Source organism: Crocodylus porosus, unplaced genomic scaffold, assembly GCF_001723895.1.
Source record: "Crocodylus porosus isolate Cpor-Errol unplaced genomic scaffold, CroPor_comp1, whole genome shotgun sequence".
In the NCBI taxonomy this organism is placed as follows: domain Eukaryota; kingdom Metazoa; phylum Chordata; order Crocodylia; family Crocodylidae; genus Crocodylus; species Crocodylus porosus.
The window spans coordinates 61,201,422-61,218,675 of NW_017728943.1; the positions used below are offsets into that span (position 1 = coordinate 61,201,422).

The window sequence follows — 17,254 nt, forward strand, 5'->3', positions numbered from 1 at the left end:
GGGCATGTTTAAAGGAACACAAACCATCCAAAGTCCATTTTCATTAACATTTAAAGAGGGGTACCATTATGTTAGAGCCTCCCATGGCATTGCCCAGAACATACTAGCATGACTTTGCTGTTGTACCTTCCCTGTTAGTACTGATTTAGGAGATGAGCTGAACAGTGAATAATTGTGCAAAACTTAAATTCTAATAGATTCTAGTGCAAGAAGGAAAGATAATGGGAGAATTAAAACACTCTGTTCACTCTGCTTCCCCCTTCATACAAACAGCGCTGCCAGGGAGAAAGCACCATCACCAATAACAGAGAATAAGAGGTTGCATTGGTTCCCTCTCCTCATATGGCTCCAAAGCACCTCGCTTTTTTTTCTAGTGTTCCCTTATACACTCCAATAAGCATATGCCAGAGAAGCAGTTGATGGGCTCCATTAGGGCTCCACCGTTTACCAAACATTTCCCTGCTTGTCCTAGGGGCTACCTGTCTACCTAGGAAAGTGACCATGAAGTACATTACTGTAGGGGTGTTGAGCATACAGCCCGCAGGCTGGGTCCAGCCCACAGAGTTTGGTCATTCAGCCTACTACCTTGATGGGGGAGACCATTCTGCATCTGTAGGCAAACATCCAGGCAAAATTTGGGGCACTGGAGCCCAGCAGCACCATGGGAAGAAGCTTGGCACTGCAGCTTGTTCCTGTGGCAGCAATCAAGAACCCCAGATGCCAGGTCTCTCCCCACTGGGTCCCAGACCAGCTCTGCATCATTCATCCAGCCCCAAACTAATCCCATACCACATATCTGGCCCACAGGGCCAGATGATTTTGCCATCTGTGTACTAGGGCATGGATTTATAGCACGCAAGCTACTCCTTACCAACGCCCCACGTGGACATTCTTAACGCCCAGCACGTGGGAAGTAGCTTATCCCACTTTCAGAGTGCTGCTTCTATTTAAAATATACATGTGGGTAAATACAGTGGAGCAATAAAAGGTAGTGCAAGCTACTTTGCACTCACTAGATGTACAACCTCACAGAGGCTGAGCACAGAGAAGGTAGCCCCTGTGAGTTGCACTCTAGCTTTCTCTGCATGAGCCTTCCTGTATACACCAGCCCTGGCTCAGGGTAAAAGGAGTATCAGTGGGTGCATCAACACAAGGTATGTTACTGCACATTAGATTAATGTGCGGTAAGGCATCACTGTCTACACATGCACATCAATTACTGCACATTAAATTAGTCTAATGCACTGTACTATACATACCAGAAAAATGGTGCATTAACTAATGCTCTGAAGCAGATGTGTAGACCCTAACCAGATTCAATCAGCTCCTGGTCAGCCCAGGTAACAGGGGGCCACTGCTGTCTGGCTAAGCCCCAATCTCTGTGGGGCTGAGAAGAGCTGTCTCAGCTGCAGAGCAGCTGCCTCCCAGCCATGTGGCAATTGGGATGGGTCCTGATCTCCACATGGCTGAAAGGCAGCTGCCCTGCATCTGAGAAAGCTCTCCCACACCCTGTGGAGATCAGGACAAGTCCCAGGGCAAGAACCAGGGCAGCTCTCCCAGTCCTGTGGTGATTAGGACCAGCCTCCGTGCCCCCTGCCAGCCCAGGGCTGGCACCTGGAGGAGGCTGGAGCTCCCCCTGACTGCTGCAGTGGGGCAGATCAAGGCAGGAGCAGCCCTGGACTGAACCGCTCTCAATGGTCGTGCATTCAGATGCATGTCCAGGAGCAGTTCAATGCACCTGAATTTTTGGTGCAGAAAATTCAAACACATTAATTGCACATGTAGACGTGCCCGGGGAAAGTCAAATATAGCATTGGCTGATTTAGCAGTCCAAGATGTGATCAAGAGGCCCAGCAGACAGAAGTGGTGATGCAAGCACAGGGGCAAAGCACAGCAGGCAGTGTCCATTGAATCCAGTGAATCTGTGGACCAGGGAGCAGAGTTCTTAAGTACCACATATGATTGTATGCTCAATTCCACAGAGCAGAACTGTACTAGGGTTGCCTCTCTTCTACCCTCATGCTCCTGCAGGGAATCATTTCAAATCAGACAACCTGGTTGGGTAGAAAATGAGAACATATAAAATCCCCCAGTCTGGGGAAGGCATCCATATTTTCTTTCTCCCCATCAAATTACACCTTTGGGTAGTATACATGTATTTGTGACAGAGGTGGATGAAATGAATCCTAGCTGAGGTCCTGTATATATGCCAGGAACAAAAACCAGTCTGGAGCAAGTAGGGAAGAGTGTTCAAAGCTAGTTGGTCTTTAACTACACATCAAACAAAGCTGTTCTTTAAATTTTGGGGGTATTTCAAGTAGTTCTAAGGTGCAATGGACTGCCAGTTAGAAATAGCCATCAGTACAGATTGGATTGTATCCCAACCTGTTTGCGTGCAATGTGCTAACCTTATCTCTCTGTATTTGTTCAATGACCCAAGTTCACTAAAACTAATTAAGCACATGCTTATTTTAAACACATTTAATCCCACTGAAATCAATGAGATTTAACAGTACTTACAGTTAAGCATGTGCTTAAATCAGTGCTGCTCAGACCATGGCCCCAAACCTTCAATGTAGTCTCATCTCCTAAATCAGTGCTAAAGGGCAATGAACGGCACAACAGTGAAGTTGTGCAAAAATGGATACTTCTGATCAGGATGGTTCCAGACCTGCTCATCTCACAACCAGTTGCCGAATTAAGAATGAGAAGCTCAGCTGCTTGCCATATCCTTTATTTTAAAGGGTTCACTTCTCCAGCCAGCTAGAACACAGTCTCTGTCCCATACAGCCCCTTGAAGTAAGACTGACAGCAAATACCTGGTGTAGCTCTGTATGCATCTAGATACTTTGCAAGCTCTCATCTTCAACATTAGGAGCCTCACCCTGTGAGCAATCCAGATTCTAATGTACCCAAGGCTCTTTGCAGAAAATTTTATCAAAGAGGCTTTTATTTGTATTTATGTTTCCCAAAGTCATGACTAACACAGCCCATGTGTTGTTTCTCTCTACCAATCATGGTATAATGATCTCAGACCCCAGTAGGGACACTGTTAGTATTTCAGGTCAGTCAACCAGGATTTTCTCCTCTTGGCCCGTGCAAACCTTAACCAATGCAGGGTTTTTGTCACTTGAACTGGAGTGTGCTTGCCACAACTCATCTCAGGGTGCACATGCTCTTTGGTTATACCTGACTGCTCAAGCAGTTCCAGAGCTAGTCAGGACAGTCTGTCATTGGCTTAAGTGTTTTGCTGAATTGGGGGCCTAAGTAGTTTTAATTGCCTAATAAAATGCTGAGTGCTTAATGCTGATGATTAGCTGCTAATTGATCCTGAATTTAATTTAAGCAAGAGCCTGAGTGATACACTAATTTTAAACAGCTTTGCTGTAGAAAGCTGCTTAAACTTTCAAAAGATTGTGTTGTGCGCACCAGCTCCATGCTCCAAACCTGACAGCATTCCAGCAATTGCCAATAACCTTCTGACTTTAGCGGTTGCTTCTTTCATTTTAGGGAGGCTACAATATTATTGTCTTCATTTAGAATTCTTATCAAATTCTAGCCAAAACTCTATAATGCTAATTATATTATTTGCATCTGATTTGCATTTTCAGTATTTTGGATATATTTTTTCATACTTCTTCATTATATCTTTGGCAAGGAAATGGAGGGGTTGGTTTTACTAGTTGCTAGTCACATTTATTTCCAGTAACAAATGAGTCAAACAGGCAGTGAACAGATCCATCAGAACATAAGAACTGCCATTCACTAGGTCAGACCACAGGTCCATCTTGCCCAGTATCCTGCAGCACACAGTGGCAGAAAGTAGATGCTGAAAGGGAGAGCGAACTGGACAGGACCAGGGCTTTTTCCACTGCTCCTCTTTCCCTTGCAACCTCTAGCATTTAAGTTCTGAGTTAGGATTAGGTTTTAAATTCAAGAGCAGTAAAATACAGTACAGCAATCTGTTTCTGAATAATCTGAGCTCCAAATGTAGATTATGCTCTTGAAAATTTCACCACTGTGGGATACAGTCAGATTGGAACATTTTGTTGGATCCAGTAATTTAAGTGGCCTCTAGGTTTGTGGCAACCATTAATCCTCCTGGATCACAGGGTATGCATGAGGGCTTTCCAGACCTTCAATGTATATGCCTAGGCAGGAATTGTTGGAGGAGGTACCAGACCTTCCCTCCTCCCTTTAGACCACTGACAGAACCCAAACCCGACTAAGTCCAGATGTTTAGTGCCTCCATGGCTGTAGTTGTATAAGTGTCTGGGAATCAAACCCAGGTCTCCTGCATGGTAGACAAGGAATCTACCACTGAGCCACAGGGGACTCCCAGCTGCCATATAGTAGGAGTGAAATCCTAGCTCCACTGAAGTCAATAGATAAACTTTCACTAACTTTGGTGAGGCCAGGATTTTACTCTAGGTATGGACATCTGGTGGTTTCAGACTTATCCCAGATTTCAGCTGGGGGCATGGACAAGCATAAGGATTATAGTAAATTAAAAAAGGATGTTTTTGCAACTGTCTGTATGTTCACTCCTACCCTGTGGTAAGTGCAAACTGCAGTAGCCTTGTCACATTTTACTGAGGGTTCAGCAGCTCTGTTTTGCTTTCCACTTGCCATGGGATAAGACTGAGCACTTATACAGTTATAGCAGAGCAACCCATGTTTAATTCATTGTGATGTTCCCATTTGTTGGTACCATGAAGATGTATGTGCATGAAGGGGGATGACTTAGAATCTCTTAGGAGTTGATGAAGCAGTTGCCTCTGAAATACTGTTTCATGCCCAAATCTAAAAAGAGGAAGTCTTTGAGTTACATTTTTCAAATTGAATACACAAACACACACACACACACACACACACACCATATCTACAAATATAAGGCAAGGTTTTTTCCCCAGTCAGCATGGGAAAAAACAAAGTCCCATGTCTTATATTCACATATTAGCAACCTCACCACCATTTCTGTGAGTTAACAGACTGATTATTATTAAATTGCTACTAAAAGTAATACATCCTCTGTCACAAAAAAACAACCATCAAGTTGGCTGAATGCCATCCATGATAAGCATACCCATAAAACATGGGCTGGCCCATGGGCTAGCCCCTGACCAATATCGGACAAGCACACTGATGGAAACTTTTGTGTGTGTATGTGGTCCTTAAAGAATGGGCAATTATCCCCCCAGGAGGAAACAAGCACCATGCCTTGAGGTACTACAATACCAGGCTGGCACTCAGAAAGTTCCAACACACTCCTCCAGTTTTTGTTTTTTGGGTTTTTTTTAATTTTGTGTCTCAGGCTAAGTTAGCCAAATCAGTTCTGAATTCTATCAACTGAGCAGAACTCAAGCCATTCAAGCCTGTGTGGCGCTACCACTGGCAAGTATCCTCCTTCCCAGAATCTTCAGCCTGGGGGTTCAGATATTCCCAAATACATGGCAGGCATCTTCTGTGCAGGCCCCAAGCCAGGAGTCTTGGAATTCAGGTGCCCCCAAGTCTTACTTGCCCATAGCTCAAAAGAGCAAAGAAGGGAGAAATCCTCTAGTTCCATAAAATAGGCATATAACTAAGATCCTCCAATTGGGAGGCTATAGTAGACTCTCATAGGGGCTCCTGTCCACAGTGCATTGAACAGGTCTCCATCCTTTACTACACAATGCTATTCAAGGTGATCTTGGCTTGGGGAAACAGACCAGTGCAGCTCACAAAAGGAAGTAAATCTTAGACCAGAATGACCTTTTCCTTCTTTTTTAAATTCATAAATTCCAATTCATATTTGACGTGTTCCAGGTCAAATCAGCCAAATCAGTTCCAAATCATATTGATCAAGCAGAACTCAATCGTTCCAAAAACCATAGCAGTTGAGCAGGCAGGACTCAATAGTTCTTAACACCATTGTATGGCGCAGCTACTGACGAGCATCCCCATCCCAGTCTCTCACCCTGGGACTTCAGATACTCCCAAATCCATTAGCGGGCATACTACATGCAGCCCCTAGTCTGGAGGTCTTGGGATTTGGATGCCCCCAGAAACCATTCAGTTTTAACCCACAAGAGGCTGATAACTGGTCTACACTTGATCTGAGCCAAAAGGAGTCCAAAACAACCTCCCCTGAATTTATTTTTATTTCTTTTAAGGACATTTTTTGTGTCCCCGGTCAAATTAGCCAGATCAGATCCAAATAAATCATCCAAGAACCACACGTGGCCTTACTCCTGGCAAGTGTCCTTCACCCTAGCCCCCAATACCAGAACAGGTTAGTGCAGCCCATGTGAATAAGATATAGTGTCCATTGTACCAGCCTTAATGCCCGGCAAACATCACCAAACATCTACGTAACTAAGTGGCCTTGTTGCCCCCTCTCTCAGCCTGTCACATATAATTAGCATGGCCTTGCCCTCTATGGGGTGGAGACAGATAAGACATCCCTGCCACTCATCTGCATAGAAATTGTTGGAGGGCCCCAGAACTTGTAACATGAACATCTGGTCCCAGTCACAAGTGAAGGGCTAATTAGCATGTGGGTCCTTTGTAGGGAGAGAGGGGATATCTGGAGTATACGTGCATACTAGGCAGTGCTGGGCTGTCAGGTCACCAATGACTTGAAAAGCTGTTGGCTCTGCTGGGGCCCAGCCCAATGAATTATGTGGTAAATTGAGCCTTTTGGCTTTGGACTAACATCATAAGTAATTTGTACTATGTTTAAGCAAGCATAAAAGTGGTTCTCAAAAGTGTGTTTATGGAGTGCCTGTGCTGAAATTTTTGGCAGTCAGGGTTAGGGCCAGAGTCAGACCCACAGCAGTTTCCTGTTTCACTCTGTAGTTTCTGTTCTCCTCTCTGTCCTTTCCTCCTTTCTGTCATATGAAGCTCACTTCCACATTGTACTTGGGGAAGCCTTGTGGGGCAGAGGGCAAGGGGGCTACCTGACCCCACCCCTCTCCCAGCCACTATTTTCCCTGTTATAGCAATACGAGAAGGATGAATTCAAGACAAAACTCTGATCATCAGATTCTACATCTGGTCAATTATAACAAATTTATAAAATTTCTGTGCATACAATCTAATTTGGGGGGGTTGTCTTATATTCAGGATTATCTTGCATTTAAGTAAATGCAGTACCTACAGTTTGGGATAGATTGGGCTGAAAATTCTCCATTCAAAACTTTATGATTCAAAGAAAAATAATTTGCAGACATGTATTTGATATATTGTGAAAGCTATTGTCACTTACTACAGCGCTGTCAAATAATGACTCAGGTGATCAACAATCAGTACACCTTTTGAAATGGAAGTGACATCTCTAACAAAATATTCTACCAGGTTTTATTTTGATGCTGAGTCAGCATTTAGGAATCACAGAAGCCCCTGTGGGACAATTCAAGCAACAAAACAAATGGTCTGTTTTTGTTAGATGGATTCTCATAAAATCTCATAAAAGTGACAGAGTTATAAAAATTTGCTGGGTCAAACAGGTGGAACGAAAAGTGACTGTATAATCAGTATTAGTCACTTCTCTATGCTTCACTGAAATACAATATGAAGAACTGTCTGCTTCCTCTCTTAGAGCAACCCTTTGCTAAGTTTTGACTGTGAAGCCCCTAAGTTTACAAATGGAAGTTTGCAAGTCTTTTTAGGAGCACAGCCATCATTGTCCAGGTGACTGCATTCACAAGAGTAGCAAATGGTATGGTATGATATGGTATGGTAAAATGGATTAAGAATAAGACAGTCATTGTGATCTGCAACTCAAAAACATGGGCTGAATCACCAGTTCTTCCATAAGCTTTTTACTATATTTTCTTTCATATAACCTGCATCTTTTCTTCCGAAGCCAGCCAGGGGAAATTGGGATGTGCATTATATGCAAGGAAAAGGGATCTCCATAGGTCTGTAAATGGGGCTGAGGAAGTGGAGCAGTGACAGCTTTAATTGCTGTGGCTCTGAAAGCCCCCCTGCTACTGCCCTCCTTTCCCCCCACCACTAAATTTCCAGATCCATGGGGAGCCCTTCTACATCTATGCACCGGATTGGGCTGGTATGTGGGGTCAGTCCACAAGTGGACCCAGCATGCTGAGTCCCACCTAGCACATGGCCCCAGACCTAATGTGCTGGCTCCAACCCCGCATGCTGGCTCTGGAGCCACATAGCAGGTTGAACCTGTTGCACTGCGTCCAGGACTGCACAACAGCTCTAGGGCTATATGCTGAGCTGGATCTGGTGCACTGAGTCCAGGACCCCATGTGCATTGGCTCTGGGGCCTCGTGCCAGTTTGGACCCAGAAGATAGCTCCAAAGCATGGTCCTGGCCTCGGTGCATGGCCCCAGAGCCACTGTGCAGGGTCAAACCCAGCATGTGGCTCTGGAGCCAGTGAGCAGCCCTGGACCAGGTGTGCAATCCCAGACTCAGTGACCTGTTGGGCTGCACAGTCTCCAACCTGCTGCATGGGGTCAGTCCTGATGCACAGTTCCAGAACCAGAATCCTGGATCAGTCCACAGACCCCATCCAGCACATGGGCCTGGCAGCAGACTCAGCATCCTATCTGCCGCTATTTGGATCCTTACCCAAGGTAAGACCTTTATTTCTTCATGGTACCTTTTAAAAATAGGATGTGTGTTATATTAAGAGGTAGGTTGGTAACTGATTTAGGGTAAGTCTCTCACTCTTCCCTGGCTTCATTTGAAAGCTAAAATTTAAAATGAAGCCAGGAAAGAATGAGAGACTTGTCCTAAAACTTCCACTATATTTTCTCGCGTATATCTCACCTCCGAATATAACACACACCCTATTTTAAAATATACCATGAAGAAAAAAAGATCTTACCTTGGGTAAGGCTCTTTGCCATTCAGACTTCAAGCCTCCTCAGACAGGGGTATCCTCTCACCGTGTGCACATACAGAATCTAGCACAATGAGCCTTGCTCAGGTTGGAGCCTCTTAATGATGCCATACTACTACTAATACTGATACTACTAATAATAATAATGTTGAAAAGGATCTAGCTATTTATACCTTTGTCACAGCTACTGTACCCACAGCCAGTGAGCACTGGTGAGCAGGTGTACTTGTGGTAATAAAGGGCTAAGTGCCAGTGAGAATGAAAAATGGAAATAGAAATGGAAAATGGCAGATGCAAAAGCTCAAGGTCAGCACCTCTCATGATTTTGGCGCAATTCTGCCCGTCAGATTAATTCTGGATTTTACATTAGGAACAGAAGATGGGAGACCCTGATGTTCACCATTGCCTACCACTGCCATCACAGGTCTCAGAGGATACACCAGCATGCCAGACCATCTTGCTCAATGCTCCAGAGTGAAGTGAAGCTAGTGCTAGTGCCAGGGGCTGGGCTCAGCCAGGTCACAAAGAGCAGGCAGGGGGAAAGTCAACCCACCCAAACCCCAACCACATGCCTCACACATGCACCCATACCCCCTCACATACCCCATCCCCATCATCCCCGCATCCCACACCCACAGACTTCCACACATATATCCACACCCCACATACACACCCATACACCTCCCCACCTATGCACCCACACCTTCTCACACACCTCACCTACCATACTCACACACATCCAACAATCCCACACACCCCATACCCCAACTACACATCTCACCCCCCAACACATCTACACACACACCCATACACACCCCACCCCACCATACCCATACACACCAACAGTCCCACACACCCCACACCTCAACAACACCCACACACACACCCCACACACATCCCACCCTTATCCCCAGCACCATACCCACACCGCACACACCCCCAACCACATCCTCCCCTAACCACACCCCCAAACCCCTCCACACACATTATACAAGCCAACCACACCCCATCCCAAAAGTAGTACTTCCTGGGCAAGGGGAAAGACTTCCAGTGGCAAAGGTCATGGGTTAGGAGGTGGGACTTCTGGTTCCAAGATGGCAACTGGGGGTGGGGCACCTGTCAAGGGGCGAGGATACCCTTGCAGCCCTCAACACCTCACCAAGCAGCCCTCCACCTAAAATAATTGCCCACCCCTGCTCTAATGCAATGTCCTGCCCTGGCCTGACAGGAAGATGAATCACTTCTCTTGCATCAACACGGAAAAATTCAGAGCCAGCAAAGGAAAACCTTCTGGGGTGTGTATGGCTTTTCTGTAAAAAAGTTTTTTGCTTCCTAATCCAAATGATGGAGCATGTATTAAAAAGGAGGGGGCTGAAAAGATGGTGCTCAATTCCTCTCCCACTTCAATCAGCTTTATTCCCAGGGCAGTCACATTGATTACATCAGGAATGAATGCACTGAAGTCAATCTTGGATAAGTGATTCCTGGTTGGGGTTGGTTTTTGGTACTGACCTCAGTGAAGTCCTTCCCAGTACACCCTGTAATGAGTGGGAAGAAAGACAGGCCCTAGATTTAATACATAATTAACATTGGTTCCTCTTCTTTTCTGTTTCTTTCAAGCTTGATTCCCTATGGCACACTTGGATCTATTTCATCTTTGCAATAGATGATTGGTGTTGCTCACAGCTGGATGGACTCAACTAGTAAACAAAATTTCCTCCATCCAGTGGCAGGGTTGGTTGTGTGCACACAGATTCAGACAGGGACCTTCTTGGCCTTTAAGCAATGATGCTACCAGGTAAGAGGAAGTGAAAAACCTCTTGCTGATCAACATATGCAACACTTGTCCTAAATGGAGTCCTAAGTCTTTTGTTTACAGTCGGTGTTTTCAACCTTTTTTAATAAGTGTACCCCTGGCAGCCGGGTGTGCAGGGAGGGGGGGAAGGGAGCGGGGATGGTGGTGTGTGGCCAGATGTGGAGCAGCGGCAGCATGAAGTAGTGGATGGCAACAACAACCACTGCTGTGTGCAAACTCCCCACCGCGTCCAACTGGCTGGGTGGCACCTGGCACCTGTGTGGCCCTGCAGAGGGATGCCACTGTCCTTGCCCTGCCCCAGCCCTGCTCCTGGGAGTTGGCAGCACAGGGCGATGGGTGGTGGCACTCCATCCCCACCTGCCTGCATGTACCCCCTAGGGCCTTCCCAAGTACCCCTGGGGGCACACATACCCCAGGTTGACAACTCTTGGTTTACAGCAAGATGTGTTTTCATACATTGACTGTCCATACCAATTCCTTAAGCTAACTCTAGACTCTAGACTACATCTTTCTCCCTTTAGCTTCACAAACTTCCATTTTAGCTCTTTTGCTTCCATTGGAAACAAATAGCAGGAGCAAATGGAATAAATACCACTGTGACCTTGCACATATGAGAACAATGTCTTCATGGTGATAAGGAATAATCATTCATGTTTCTCTAGCCCCTTTCAGCCAGGTGCCTGAATGCACTGAGCAGTCATTGAATGTCTCCTACCACTAAGGTGAAGCAAACTTTAGCATTCCTGTTTTACAGACAGGCAAGCCAAGCCCAAGGTCATGCAGTGAGTCACTGTCACACCCAGCATTATGATATAGGCCTGCCAACTCCTTGTCCTGTGCTCTAACCATTTGGGGATGCCTCCACCATGGCTAGCATGTGCATGAGTTTGGTCCCCTCAGAGCTTTCCCTGTACCTGAATATGACTGGCCCACAGTAGGGTGGATGGATCTTGATGCACATGTCCTCCAGCTGCAGCCGTTCTGTGGGGCTGATGTCATAGGCATGCTTTGGGTAGCTCACCAGCCAGCCGTAGTCCACACCCGTCTTTATTTTGCGATATTCATTTTCCCTCTCATGTTGCTGCTTCTCTGCTTGCTTGATCTGCCAGCTGAGCTCCATCATGAGCGTCTCCGTCACCATCTCAGTGGGGTTCCTCTGGGAGACCCGGTTCTGTGGCTCGTTCCATTTGAACCAGGAAGCCAGCGACATGATGCCCTAGGATTTTACCTGTAAAGAAAAAAATATTAAGTTTCTTGTTAATGCTATCAGTTCATCTGATGCCCGTGCCCAAACCATACTATATACACACCACAAGCAGGGCAGAGGGAGTGGTTTTTGAAAAGCTCATCATCCAGCAGCTTCACATGGAGAATAATTGGGTCAAGTACCTTGGAAATTCTCCCAGGAAGGATCAGACTGTCCTTCCCTTTGTGCTGAGGATCAGAAGGGGTGCAAAGAAGCACTGTCCCACCTGTTGTCCCATTCACACCCTCATTAAAGGTCTAGTTGCTGTCTCAGTGTCTGAGCTTAGAAGAGCACAGTACCTACTCTCGTCTGGTAACCATGGAGAAGCATCATATACTAAAGAGGCAGAAGTGGGGCTAAAACTTCTACAGTTACAGCCCAGAGCATCTGTGTGAGTGACTGCGTAATGAACACTGAGGACTCGGCCCTGATGAACCATGTACCCCCAAATGTCCAGTGAGATAGTGCTGCTTCATGGCAAAGCTGTTCCTTAAAAACACGATGGACCCAAGAACGTACATTTCTGAGATCTATGATCTAGCAGTGAGAGAATTCCCAGGAAGTGATTGAATAGCAGGGCTTGTTTACTGCTGCTGATACAGGAAGGTCCAGCTTTTAATGCAGGTCTCTGAAAACATGCTCTGCAAGTGGGTTAGGATTATCATATTTTTTGACATTGATGTTTTTAGGTGTTGTATCACTGCCCAATGGAAACCACAAGCCTGAGCTTAGGCCTCTAGACCCCATAAACAAAGCAAGAAGACAGGTCAGTATCTACAAATGGGATTCCCCAAACCAGAGCACTGCCAAAGGCAGCCAATAGGAAATACCAAGGAGAGGGACATAACCGAAGCCCTGCCCTTCACAGGGATGTAGACATCCAACTCTGTCCTGCAGGGAGGTGCTTGTCTCTGCCTAGGATTCACAACCTGAACCTACTCCTGGATTTAGAAACCTAAGCCAGCCTTTTCTCCAAAGATAAGGCTGGGAAAGTCAGTGATGCCATCCCATGCCTTATTTTATCCAGTAGCTCAGTGGTTATAGCACTTTCCTGGGAAGTGGAGACCAGGGTTTTAATTTCTTTCTTGGTCAGAGAAGATCTGAACATGCATCTCTCATCTTCTAGGTCAGTGCTCAAACCACCTACCTAAGCTCTAAGACGGGGGCCAGCAATCCTTTCAAGTCACAGGCTGGAACACCTCAGCTCTGGGCTGACATAGGCCAGGTGGCTTTCATGGTGCATCAGTGGCAGAGGGCTTTCCTCATTCCCACACCAGAACCAGGCAACTGGGAGCTGTGCTCATGCTGCAGCCACTTCTTCCAGCCCCCAGCTCCTCAGCTTGGGGCATGAGTGCAGCTTCCAGCTAGTGGAGAATTGCACCTGGGTTGGGCAGCTGGAAGCTGTGTCTACAATGCTTCCAACTCTGTGCCACCAGCTGGGATTTGGGGAGTAGGAGGGGCACGGAGGATATGGCAACAGTGAGAACGTAGCTTCTAGCTGCCCATCCCCAACACCGCTCCCCACCAGCTGGAAGCTGCACCCATGCTGCAGTGGCAGCAAAAGTGCAGCTGGGAGTTGTCTGGTCTCAGCACAGCTTCTGACTGCTTAGCCCCAGTGCAGGCATGGGTATGGGCATGGGCAAAGCCCTCAACCACTGTGGGCCAGATCCAGTGGCTCAGAGGCTGTATGTTACCAATCCCTGCTCTAAGATATTCTCAGGGGGTGGGGGGAGGTGAGATTCTTAATCCCATCAGTTGAAGCAAAGAATAAGTAAATATTCATTTGGTCAGAAAGAGGGCATGACTAGCTCAGTAGTTAGGATGCTACAGAGGAGAGTCTGGGCTTCCAGTCCCTGCTCCAATGACTATTTAATATAAAATACGTAAACAGTGCAGCAGGGGTGTAAATCAACCCACTTTCCAGAGAGGCTGCCTTAACTGCTAAGCCAGTGATTCTCAGCCAAGGTGGCTTGGCCCCCTGGGGTGCCACAAGATCCTTTAAAGGGTGCTTCTGGGTGCTGTGCAATATTAGCACTATAAGATGAGGTAGCTCCTGCACCAGATTCACAGGATAAACCCAGAGATTTTAAATAGGAAACATGCTGACCTGTTGTGGTCTTTCAGAGTTCTTTGCAACAGAAGAATTGTTCAGGTATTTTTCCACAGTCAGAGAATGCATTGAAAACTGAGAGCTGGTATTTCCCCCGGGGTGCCTGCAGTCTGAAAAGGTGGAAAGCCACTACCCTAGCCTAAACAGTCATGCTTGCTTTCCATGCAAAGGGGACAAGATGCAGCCCTATCCCACCAATAGACTCAGTGCCTTCACAGCCTTCTGCTGTGGCGTACCTCCACAGAAACCAGGGGAAACACAGAATTTGCCTCTAGATAGCACCTCATATTTCTTAGAGGGCATGCTGGTGTTGGCTGGCTCCTCTGTGGTTTGCAAAGCCAGACGTCAGGGCAGTTTGGGGTTTGAGAGCTGCCTTACTGGCCTCTCCAGTAAACCATTTCCAATCTCCATATAGCTCTTAGCAGTAGCAGAAGCAGTTGGATTTGTCATATAGTCAGGCAGAGTTTGAGTTTAAACAGAGAAGTTGTACACAGAGGAGCCTGGGCCAGCACAAACAAGGTACTATCGCAAGTGCTAATGGAGCAGAGAGGATTGTGCTGGGGAAAGTACCAACAAGCACAGGCCTGCACTATAATTCTCACATGATGCTCACCTGGGCAGCAGGGCAGGCTGTGTTTGTACTGCACTTAAGGGGCAGAGCAAGCCACACCAATTAGCTCTGTAAAAGATCAGTGAAAACTCTGCTATTTAATCCCCTCCTGTAATCACTTTAACAGCAAACAGGAATAAAGCTATTACTGACCGTTGTATTTATGACTATATTTCACACAAAAGAGACTGGGGCAAGAGCCAGTGAAGGAGATCACGCCCAGAACCATACCTGCTCTTTCTTCAACATAATGAACTTACATGCCTTGTTGCTTCCATCCATGAGCCCTCAGAGAGAAAGGTATACTCTGCTGAGTTTACAGAGCGCCTAATGTTGAGCTAGAACTTGGACTGTTGCCACTGCCAGGAAATGGCATACCACAGTGCAAGAGGCCTGAGAAAAAGATAAAGGGCTGAGGACCTGCAGGGTGGTGAGTGAGTGAGTACCATCCGGCTTGGTTACAAGTGTGCTCAGATTTCTGTTTGAGGAGAGACTGGAGGGGCTGGAGGACTCAGCAGGGCTGGTCAAAAGTTGGGTTTCTGAACAAAATTATTTTGTTGTGAAAAGTGTCTACTCCCACATAACGTTTTTTAAACAGGGAAGGGAAGAGAGACTGCACCAGCAGAAAGAATGCCTTGTCACTGAGCTAATACAAAATTTATCCTTCACAGTGCTTTTTTGACGGAAAAATTAAGAATTTTCATAACTCTCTAGTTTCGTTAAAAAAAACCAGGGGATTCACAAAAACAGTGTATTAATGTGAAACAATAGGGGACTGTCTTAAAAGTCTTAAATGGCAACTTGTGGCCTTAGTTTTTCAGTGAAACCCAAAAAAAATTTGAAGAAACAACCTTGTGCTTAAAACTAACCCACACTCCAGAACAGAATGATTTTCGCAGTTACAGTCATTTCCAGAGGACAGCCGTCTTTCCTGATTATCCCGTTTGACTTCCATTAATAATCTGGTACTTTATGCTGCTCCCAGATGTACCAGATGCCCTCCCCCATGCTTTCTATGGAACGTTGATAAGAAGGAACAATGGGATCATAACAGGTGGCATGGAAAACTGGCAGTGAAGCAGTTAATGCAACGCAAACAGGAAGAATATAATGTCTGCAGTTTTCTACTTGCTTTAAAATGACATGCATGTGCATTATGATTCACCTCTATTTCATTTGCACTCTTCAGAACACAATCTATTTCAAGCACTCAACAAGATGCTAAGCACCAACACTTCAGCTTTTCCTCTGAATAAAAAAACCTAAGATCATTTTCCCCTGGATTTCCTGAGTCAAATTAAATGTAGCGTAGTGAAGTCCAGAGACAGACAAATACTTATAAAGCTCTATATATGGTCTCCCATATCTACACTATGCCTTCCCCTCTTACAAAACTATTAAAATTAGAAGCTCAACTAGGTGGATAAAATAAAAATAAGGATTTCTAAAGCTCCTATAGGAGACTTAAGATAATTAGTCCCAGTGAATTTTAATAGATTGAATGTACTTAAATCCCTTAGTTGATTTTGAAAAGACCACCTTTATGGTTACAGGTAAAACCTGAAAATGGTACTAGGTTCAGAAATCAGGGAGAAAATGAATTTCATATCTGAGACCTAGAGCAGACTTTGACACACTAATGCAGTATTAATTACCAAAAGTTTGTAATCTCTCAGAAATCCAGGTGGCATTTAGAATACTATAGATGTCTTACAATTGCCTTCCAAATTCTTAACAGCTTTTGCAGATATAGCCAATTGTTCATCCATACACATGCCATTAAAAGAATCCAAAGTACTAAAGAAATTATCATTAAAAGGCCTATGTTTCATTTTTTGCATTCCAAGTTAAATATCTTAAAGCCTAATTCATAGGCTTTATACTGACATAAACTACCAACGGACAAAACAACATGCTATATGCTATATAATGCTGCCATGTTATAATGTAATATAAACTACACTGGGCACAGCTACGTGTTCATTAATGCACTTTTGGTAATCCACATTAAATTGAGCACTTACATTGTGAGGTACTAGAAAAAGGTGCATTAGCCTATTTTTAATGAGCATTAGCAAAAGTGCATGGTTTTTTGGTGATGCTTTAATATGCATTAAAATAAGCTAATGCACATTAAAGTGAATGTGTAGATGTGTACACTGTTCCTTTTAAGAGGAAACAGGCTGGCACTTATCCCAGCGTGGCAGACTACAGGTTGCTATAACTGCAGTCCACCATTAGCTGGCAAGGGAGCTGGTAATCCCCTGTTTGCATTAAGCCAATGATTCTCAACCAGGGTGCCACACTACCCTGGTGTGCAGCAACATCTAGCATGATCTGCAACACTAGTACCATCAGGTATGCAAACACCTACACATGATTCACAAGATAAAGAGTTCAAAAAAGTGTCAAACCCATTCTGACCTGTTGTGGTGTTTCAGAGTTTGTTGTAAAAGAAAGATTGCTCTACTGCTGTATGTTTCCCGTCAAAAATGAGTGAAAGCTAAGAGTGCATTTACAAGGGAACCCTGGAATCTGACAAGGTTGAGAATCACTGCAGTAAACAAATGGCTGCTCAGAGTATGCAGCAGACACAGTACCACCTACTTACACCATTACTT

At 45.3% G+C, this 17,254-nt stretch overlaps 1 protein-coding gene across 1 annotated transcript in view; it reads right to left on the bottom strand.

Moving 5' to 3' along the window:
• Positions 1 to 11,892, bottom strand: part of RD3 (retinal degeneration 3) — a 19,348-nt gene extending 7,456 nt beyond the window's left edge. The window contains exon 1 of the mRNA XM_019549439.1: positions 11,582 to 11,892. Coding sequence (XP_019404984.1) covers positions 11,582 to 11,877 — 296 coding nt within the window. The 5' untranslated portion in view covers positions 11,878 to 11,892. The remainder of the gene's footprint in view (positions 1 to 11,581) is intronic.
• Positions 11,893 to 17,254: the final 5,362 nt, after the last annotated feature.